We start from the raw sequence: 9,629 nt of genomic DNA, 5'->3' as shown, positions 1-9,629 counted from the left end.
CCTTCAACCCCCCTGGCTCTGCATCCAGCTGCTGGGGGTATATTTATTTTAAAAGATTGAAAACCCCTGGTTTATATTGATTCCTGTGAGAAGGGAGTTTGCCCCAGGAAATGAAGACTGTGACTGAGCAGTCCCCAACTCTCAGCAGGGACTTTTATCCTGCATTTGTGTCCTGTGAGGCAAGTTTGTCTAGGACAAATAAAGACTGTGTTTGAGAAACCTGCTATCGTGCTACTCAGACAAATTAATGTACATCCCTATGGAAGGGGTTATTGTTTAGTGGGTAACTGTGATACCTGCTGTGCTGTGAAATGGAAGTGATAAATAGCCGTAGATATGGGGTGTATGTGTGGTCCCCTTCTTCCTCCCATTAAAGAAGCTAAAGCACATCGGGAGTGACTTTTCTGCCCAGGTCTTTTTCTGGCTCACACTGAAATTTCTAATTGTTTTTGTTCTTGGCTTTTTCTTTGCCATACCATCTCTCCTGTGCAGAGGCAGACAGCCCAGCAGCTTGATGGAAAAAACTTTGGCATTTCATATTTTGTTTTGGAATCGCAAGGGCCCCATCTTCCAAGGTACTAAGCGTCTTTGATTCATGTTGGCCTCTACAGGAGCTAATGGTGCTTACCACTATTTTAGGGAACAGGCCTAAAATATGCATGTGCTGGAGGCAGGGAATCTAATTGCAGACTAGAAACCACTATAGAAACCACAATACACACTGTGAACTTGATCTCAGGCGGCTGTAATTGTGCTGATTGCCATGTTGTGCTAGCTGGAGACAGCAAGGCTTTAATTTTGCCAGTAAGAGAGCAGAGTGTGATTGCTGACTGGAAAATCAACATCTGTCCTCCTCCACCATAGCCTTGCATCTATTTTTATTATGTTGGGCTGAGCTCGAGGGAGTTTGAGGCTCAGTGGGGAGATGGCACATTTAGTTTTTTGGTGCTGCTGCCACAGCAAAGCTGTTGCCCTCAGTTCTGTTTTGATGGGGAAGATCTGCTTAATAGGTTTGAGACTTTCACCTGTTGTGCTGAGGTCTGACCATAAAGGTTGAAATCAATTGAAATGATGCTCCATTGGCTACAGATAAGTTGACTCCACCAGGGGGCTTCTGAGAAGCTCCCTAGTCTAAGACTGATCAGCTTATGCAGCTAAACCTCTCCCCCTTCTGTTGCCATCCTTCAGGCCACACCTTGATTGCCAGGCACTTGCATAACCACTTGATATGTAAAGTTTTCCTTCAGTGGATAAAGGAATTAAAGCAACTCAGCCTCCATATCACCCTATCCTCGTTTTCTCAATGCTGAGTCTGTTAGTAAGAGTGTCAGCTGGGACCCTTTTTTTCCATTGGAAAAAATGGGCATGAGATAAGAAACAGAAAATCCTTCCAATAAAAGTGCACGTGGAGCCAATGGACTTCTTTTGCTCCCATGAATGAGGCTATTAGGAAATGGTATTGCACCTGTTGCATGAGGCATTTAAAAATGCAGCGGTCCCCTTTCTGTCTGCAAGTTTATAGGCTGGGGAATGCTGCTCCCTTCATATCAAAGGCTAAAAGTAGCTGCCAGCTGTAAGTCTACAACTTCCTGCCCATAACTTCCCCAGACCCCACCACCTTCTGACCTTTCACGTGCCACATATCATCCCAGGATAGAAACTTTTGAGACTGTGCGTATCACTTCAGGGTGTCTCTTTGGGCTTGTCTGCTGTGTGCTATAACTTTACAGTGGTTGGAGAAGGCTCCTGATTAAGATACTATTTAAAGGCACACCGCATTTTTCCATTAATTTGTTCCTTTTAATTTTAAACTCAGATAATTGTTCTAGTTATGTTCTTTAAACTGAAAGGCCTTGAATTACAGCAACAACAAAGGAGGCATAGGTTTTTCTGTTGTCTAAGCAGGGCAGAAGAATGTTTCCATCAGCTGCTTGTGCTGAAAGGGTTTTCACATCTCAAGTTTGTCTCGATTCCCTCTGGTGAAATCATTTCTCCCACTTCCTAAATAGCAGAAGAGAAAGGTGGCTGTCTTGGTGGGGTTCTTAAAGGGATTCTTTTTCCATCTTCAAACATTGTTTGATCACTTCATGGACTAACCCAATTGTTTTGCTTGGGGAGAGAGGGGGGAGATTCGGACAAGCAGATATCTTGCATTTAGTTGATCAGTGGTTTTTGAATTCAGACTGAATCATGTGTCGAGCTCACAGTAGATATGTAGTTGACAGTGTGTGGGCAGCCCTCGCAGGAGGTCTTTTCCATATCAGCTGTCTGCTTGTGAATGCTGTACATCTGGGTAGGGAGAAATAACCATGCGAGGCGAGAAGAGGAAGCTTCCTTCAGCAATCCAGATGTGGATGGGATAGTTCTTGTCTGGCCTTACTACTCATGAACTGTTGTGGTGTTTGGCCTTGCTGTTTGTGACGCACTATGTGCGCTTTGGAGATGAGCAGCAGCCAAAGATAGCAGCAAATAAGAGGAGGGCAATGAAGACTGTGCAGAATGACCCGATCACCACCAGCCCCCCAAGCGCCCATGCGTCTGTCTGAATCCGGCTCTCCAGGTCTCCCAGAATTTGGGGAGCTTCTTGTATTGGGAATGACATGCTGGCCCACCTCTCCTGGAGTTAGATGAAATGAGCATTAGATTCTCAGCTGCTTTCTCTGCACCCCTTAAGGTATGCATTATATACAATAAAAATATAAGCCTGTACCCACCCTTCATGCCCTCATTAGTATGGATCTTTCAAAAGGTGTAGTCTCTCTTTAGTGGGGGACTGATCATAAACAGAATATAAGACACCAGAGTCAGTTTGGTGACTGATACCATGGAAGGGTGAAGAAGGAAAAGTCTGGCCTCAAAAAGGTTCAGTTTGGGGATTAACCCTTCTGGCAATGGGGCTTTATTTTCACAGCCCTCCTGCTTTTAGCACAGGCTGCTGGTCTTGGTTTGGAAACTTTTGCTCTATCCCTGCTTTTGAGCAAAATGGTAAACATGCATTTAGTAGTAACTTGCATGCGCAGTCTTGCATTGCAGCTGACATGCATATATAATTTTTCCTTCTGTTTAATGACATCATTTCAGTAATATTTTATCTAGTGTCAAAAGGCTTCTTACACTTGCTCATTCACTGTTGGCTGAAAGTTAGTTAAATAACACTGGCTGTTTCCTTGCAAAGCAGCTAGTGATTTTAATCGAGTTCCCTGCTGGGCACACCACAAAAAGAAGTAAAAGAAAGGATGGGGAGTTGATTCCTCCCTCCTCTGAAGCTACTACTGTGCTAGCCTAAACAAGAAAGGAGAGGGACAACATCAATCATTTCAATCCATTTATATCTGTCCATTTTTCCCCTTGATACTGCATGAAAGGAAAGCAATTGCAGAGCATGACATTCATTCCACCCTCGCAAAGTTGCACTTGGTGAGAAGCCATATACCCCTTTTACTTGCTATTGTTACTTCTCTCTGAGCAGCCAGAAGATTTGGATAATGCTTTGGTGTTGAAATGGCAGCAGGTGGTTTTAGTAGAGGCTGTAACTGCTCTGCAGTGAGACATGTAGGAGTAAAGCACCTCTCTGATTCAGTCATCTTGGAGAAGGCTGCAAGTGAGCCCTCAGATGCCCTCTTCCTCTAAAATGGAGGCAGTGCCAGTAGCCTGAACACAGGTCTCCAAATCTGAGGGAGGAAACGCGTCTTACCATGCACTCCAGAAAGCCTCTACCTCTCCTGGCTACGACTAGCATTGAAATGCAGAAGCTGCATTTGATCTCACAGTTACCTGAAGCCGCTCTGCGTGCAGTGGATGCTCTTTCTCCTTCTGTGCTCGTAGTCCAGGAATCGACCTGCTGAGGGGACCCTCTGTAGTGTGTGTGGGATGTGTGGCGTCTCTGGGGAATCGCCTGTTTGCACTGTAGTGAATTATTAACAGCCTTAGCCCTGTTTTGTTTCTCAGGTGTGGCTAGTCTGATATGGGGCCGTTTGTCCAATTGGGCAGTACCGAAGTTTAGTTTCTCTGCAATTCGGCCACCTCCACAGCTTATTTCTGTCTGCATTTCCTACATTTGGTTTAGTCTTGCTAGAAAGGTGGGGGCTGAAATGGACTTGTGTGTCCCTTAGGAGGGGAGAGTGCTGGTGTGAAGAAAGCTGTGGACACTCATCATGATCTTATCCTGAGGCTAAGTTTCTCCTTGATCTGTACAATCGCAGCCGTTGAGCCTACACAGACCTTTTCTCCAAAGCAGCAGAGCTCATTGCTTGATGATTACAGGCCCAAAGGACTTGTTCCTTCAAAGTTTTCTGTCTTGGCTGTGGGCCAAAATCATTGGATCCAGTTCAGACCTAGTGTGAAATCAGCAGAGTTGCAGCTGCTTGCACCAGGTCTGAATTTGGCCCTACACATCATCCCATTGGGAGGCCAGCTCCTGACTCAAGGTTGTTTTGGCCTCAGATGAGACTTCTGAAAACTTGTAATGCTCTGCAAGTCTCGTGCGTGTGCTTTTCTGCCCTGGGAAAAATCGCAGTGCATAGCAACCCTGCCTCTCTGAGGCAGTGGGCTGGATAATTAAGACTAGTGATGCATTTCAAATTGGTTGGCTGACAGCCAACTGGTGCTGGCTTCCATTGGACCAGGTAAACGAGGTGAGCACCTGTTGGCTGTCAGCCAACCAATCTGAAATGCATCACTAGTTGCTGGGCAGACTGGCAGGTCCTAGCTCCTCAGGGAGCCCAAGCCCCTCACCTAGGTATGTGGTGCCAGTCATGTAGGCAGATGGAGCAGGTTTCCCCCCTCCCTCAGGAATGTATCCAGCTCAGGTTACTTAAAGAGATGGGCAAGGTGTGTGCCCTCTGCAGGGCCCATCTTAACCGAATTGTCACAGAGCAGAGCTTGTGGGGAGAAACAGAGGTGGCCTTCTGCCACACTTCTCCCCCTACCCCCCAAAAAAGCTTGGACACATGGCTTTACAGAGCTATGGGTACGAGCGTGTTTCATTTGGGTGGGTCACCTTTCACACCTAAAGAGAGATTACACAACACTTTGTTCCCACACAACACTCTGCAGTTTAATCAGACATCTTTCATTCAAGCATGCGTCCTGCTGCAGGCATCCATTCCAACAGGAAACTGTTACTGGCACTTGCAAAAGAACCTGCTAATTTCTGGATTTGCTGGGAGAGATGATAGCCACCAAAAGCAAGGCTGTTAGCAGGGATGGTGGGGGAAATGATCTCCCACTTCAGTGCAGATTGGCAGTGACCGCTTCATTTAGAAACATACTCTTTAGTAAGTTTTGGAGGGAAGGTGAATTGTTGCTTCCCTTCAGACCAGTTTAAAAGCAGCATTAACTGAGGTCATTGGAAGACTAAAATCGGAGAGTGCAAATCCTGGAGAGTGGGAGCTTTCATGTGAGATATTAGGGCCTGGGGGAGCATCTGTTCACCAAGGCCCCCCAGGGGAGCACAAGAAATAATGAAGAAAACTGATTGAAGATTGTTTCAGACTGGACATAAGGAAAAAGCTTCTTTACAAGTTTGGAACCGGCTTCCCCCCCAGAGGTGGTGCAGTCACCCACCCTGGCAGTCTTCAAAAAGCATCTTGACACCCATCTTGCTGGGGTCATCTGATCCCAGCAGGTCTTCTCTGCCTAAGTACAGGGGGACTGGACCCGATGATCTGTAAGGTCCCTTCCAGCTCCTAACAACTATGAAAATATGAGGTGCATAAGTGCACACTGAGCCTGCTCTGCTGGGGGATGCTGATCACACACCCCACGTTGTCACCATGAATTCAATTTAAAAAAGAAATACTTCCACAATGGTCTCATCAGGGACGCATGTACTGTTTCTCTCCCCTTTGTTCTTCTAGTTTTGCACCAGCTGTTACTTGCTTACAGCAGTCTGGGTTTGAAAGCTAGCCCATGCCTGAATTGGTTTTCTTTTCTGAGTAGGAGTGGCCCTAGACAGAGGGAAAAACCACTAGTGGCTCTGCACTGTAGCTTCATGTCAGCCAGCAGGTCAGAAGTGCACCCAGTTGGGGTGCTGGGAGTGGGGGTGAATTGGCTACTATAATCTGGGGCCAGTCACAAGCTGTGGAAAGGCAGCAAGTTGAAGCAGGGCTTGCTGGATTGCTGTTAAATCCCCATGAAACTTGGTGGGAGCAGGCATTGGGCAGAGCACATGGATCCCAAAGCGGCCAAGTTACTAAGCCTGTATTTCAAGCACTCAGAGTCCCACTCAGTCCAGCGGCACTGCTCATGCGCGTCACCGTCTGCACGCAAGTAAGGACTGAAGCTCCGCAGAAGCTATATTTGAGTACCTCTCTTCTGTAAGACCATCCCACTTGCTCTAAAAAGTGATCCTGGGCGTTGCTTCATACAGACAATTAAGCTTGCTGTTGTTCTCTTTCTAATCATCTCCTCGTTTGTCCCCTGTCACTGGTAATTCAGGAACACTGCGGTGACAGAGATAAGGTACTTTTCCTCCACCTCTTCCCCCATCGCTGACAGCTTTCTTACCCTGCCGGCAGCTATTCTGATTGCTCTCTGCATGTGTGTGAAGATAATGGCTTCTGGCAGCAGCTTCCTGGCAGTGCTCGCCTCCCCTTCAGCACTGGGAGACTCCTCAGTGCAGTGTCCTTGTGACAGCCGTTGTGGCTCCTCCATCATACACCACCTCCATGATTGTGAAGCATTTCTCAGGGGAATTCTGTTCATTTCTATAGCAGACTTTATCTTGCTAGGCTTAAGGAAGAAATAGGGGCTGTTTAGTCATCAGTGTGCCAAGGTTTGTGTTACGGTATTATTTAAAAACGACAGGCCTGTTTGAGTCCATCCAAGAGAGGATGTGTTTGACTCCCTGTATCACCTCGGCAAGTCACTTAATGTGCCTGTGCCTCAGCTTGCACCAACAGACAGTTGGGAGTAGTAATATTGATCTGCCTCGTGGACCATGCACAGGTTATTGTACCAAAGCCTGTAAAGCCCTATGAAAAATGCGTCATTCATGTGAATGTTTGCTGTGATAAACTGATGTGAAATTTTGAGGTTAATTATCCTGTTGATTAGTTGGGAGGAGACCCTTTGCATCTACTGACAAGATAGCCAGCCTCTATCTCTGGCTATCTTTTTGGTTTCGGTATAATTTCGAGTATGTTGCCATCTTACAGCAGTGGCCTGTCAAGTTGGGTCCAAAACTTCTTGCACAAGAGCATCCTGCTCTTCTTCCAAAAGGCAGGGGGGTTGGAGGTGCATGCATGTGCGTGCAGTTTTAGTGTAGTGGTGGTGTGTGCTCTCTGTGTGTGTAGAGGGCGAGGGTGTGATTCCCTGCCTTATTCCAAGCATTTCTCCTTATTGTGGGCAACTCTGTAGCTCCAGAATTATTCCAAAGTATAAAAAAGGGAATATGATTCAAAATAGGTAAATCTATTCTATGTTTGTGAAGAGCAAGAAGTTGCAGTGCAAAGAATATATAGCATTAATTTAAATCGCCTTGAATGTTTGGGTTTTTTTGGTAATGTAGTTAAGGGATTCTTTTGAATAGCTTTCTGTTTTTCATTGTCCCTTCTAATGGCAGCATCCACATTGTTAAAGAAGCTGTATTTAAAGCTGTGTAATTCAGCATGCTTTTAGCTGAATTTTGAGGCCGTAAATGTGCAGTGTATTTGTTTCAATCGTAACTTTAAAAATGCCAAGTGTAAGCAGAAGGCAGCTTGTTTCCACTTGTAACTACAAATTAGCTTGTCTTTAATTTCTCTTTACAGTGATCTGTCTGTAAGGCAGTGTAATTGTGGTAAATAACTACTGTGCTTTCTATCCCCAGTTACCAGTGTCCTGCCCAATGTCACCGCCCTGTCCTCTTACTGTTCCTACCTTGACATTTGCTCTGGTATATAAACCAAATGTACACAGTGGCTGAAGTGCTGAAAAGGGATTTATTTGCACTGTCAATTTTAGCTATACAGCCCATTCCTGGCATTGCCACTTGTCTGGGTTCCTTCTCTCAGCTGCTGCATGTATGTATTGAATTAACACTGCCTTTACTGTCTTTTTTTTTTTTTTTTTAATCTCTCAAATGAGACTGTGTGCACGTATATCTACCTTAAGTATAATATTTGCTATCTCTAATATAAATGGCACCCAGTGCAGGGAGCTTGAAACGCAGCTCCCATATATAGTAATGGGGAATGTTGTCATTCCCCATGCACTGTACTAAATATTCACCCTGCAATATGCAGAAAAAGCACAATAATTTTTGAATGGAAGACAAGGAGCTAAATATGTAGCAAAAACTTCCTTGGCGGCAGAGCAACTAAATGAAATAACATTGTGTTAGTGGGCTTTTCCCTCTTGCCTTTTGACTTTCTGTATATGCTGGATATTGCATATAGTCAAACTGTTCTCCTTTTTGGCAGTTTTCATGTCTTTGTAACACGAGAAAAGCAGGGAGTATTGCCAGTCTCTGAGCTTGCATGCCAGCCACGTCATGCTATGTTTTGAGTGCATGTCTCTGTTAAACCCCACTGGGCTTTACATACGAGTAGGACTCTGAGGGGTGCTGAGTACATGCACTTCCTGATTTTATGTCGGCAGGAATTGCTGGTGTCTGGCATCATCTTTCTGGCTTAGGTCATTGGTGAAGAGGGCAAGAGACCTTCATAAGCCCATGCCAGGCTGCACATGGTCTTTGTCTTTGTTAGCTCCTCTTTGCTTACAAAGATACTTTGCTGCCTGCTCAGCTGTGCTGTCCTCTTCAGACAGACTGATGCTTTCCCACCCTGTCCGTCTGTCTTCTTGGTAGTATGTTTCTGTCTATGGAGACGAGCATGTTGGAACGCTGCTCCCTATGTGGCCACATCCGAGCCAGGCAGAGGTCACTGCAGAAAAGCCTAGTCTGATCTGTGGTCCATTTTCCTCCTTTGCTCTGTATCTTCATTAACACTCCCCCCCACCTGTTTGAGGGAGTGGGGAGTCCTTTGCATGTGATTCAGCCACGGTGTCTTGCCATGCCCTTCTGCAGTAGATTTCCCCTTTTCTGGATGCATTTTATGCATGGGCAAATGGCTGGACTTGGATCTTCCTGCCTCTCCGTTCAGAACCTCCATTGCAGCCACAACAGTGACTGCAGCAGCAGCTGCAGGCTATGATCATCAGTAGCAACACGGTAACTGGAGAGAGACACAAAAGTATTTGCTCATGAGAATAAGAAAATAAATGGACTTGGTAGGGCACAGAACAGGGGCAACACTTCTCTGAAAATACAAATAGTGTGAAGGTCAGATTTCTGGGCAGGTGGAGAGAGGTTGTGGGGAAATTACATGAACTTACCAATAAGCAAGACAATAACATTTATACAGCCTCTCTCAGTCCACTGTGTCCCAGATGGTTTTGCAAACCATGGCCTCAATAGTGCAGTTATTGCCCATGCAAAATACCTATTGCCAATGACAGACTTTAACACTTGGAAGGGCTGGCATATTCGATCATGGGTGCGGCTATCTGGGGTGAGATACTGTGCCTGTGTAGTGTCTTGGCTTTACAGGGTGGAAAGATTTCATGGATTTCATAGACATCAGGGCTGGAAGGGACCTCAGAAGAACATCAAGTCCAGCCCCCCGCCCAAAGGGCAGGAAGTCAGCTGG

At 45.8% G+C, this 9,629-nt stretch overlaps 2 protein-coding genes and 1 long non-coding RNA gene across 12 annotated transcripts in view; 1 reads left to right on the top strand and 2 right to left on the bottom strand.

Annotated features, from left to right (window-relative positions):
• RECQL5 (RecQ like helicase 5) overlaps positions 1-9,629 on the top strand; it is a 46,425-nt gene that overhangs the window by 10,220 nt on the left and 26,576 nt on the right. The window lies entirely within an intron of this gene.
• Positions 514-4,413, bottom strand: LOC109315077. Its single transcript, XR_002102421.1, has 2 exons — positions 3,775-4,413; positions 514-2,617 (listed from the first exon to the last, which is right to left on the bottom strand). It is a non-coding gene; the product is annotated as an uncharacterized LOC109315077 (long non-coding RNA).
• Positions 6,390-9,629, bottom strand: part of SMIM5 (small integral membrane protein 5) — a 13,959-nt gene continuing 10,719 nt past the window's right edge. Inside the window, exon 3 of the mRNA XM_019542578.1 lies at positions 6,390-9,155. Within this exon, the coding sequence (XP_019398123.1) occupies positions 9,034-9,155 (122 nt within the window). The 3' untranslated portion in view covers positions 6,390-9,033. The remainder of the gene's footprint in view (positions 9,156-9,629) is intronic.

The sequence above is a fragment of the Crocodylus porosus genome, unplaced genomic scaffold (genome assembly GCF_001723895.1).
Source record: "Crocodylus porosus isolate Cpor-Errol unplaced genomic scaffold, CroPor_comp1, whole genome shotgun sequence".
Classification (NCBI taxonomy): Eukaryota; Metazoa; Chordata; order Crocodylia; family Crocodylidae; genus Crocodylus; species Crocodylus porosus.
Note: the sequence above shows the minus strand (reverse complement) of the source record. Positions and strands in the feature narration are given on the sequence as shown.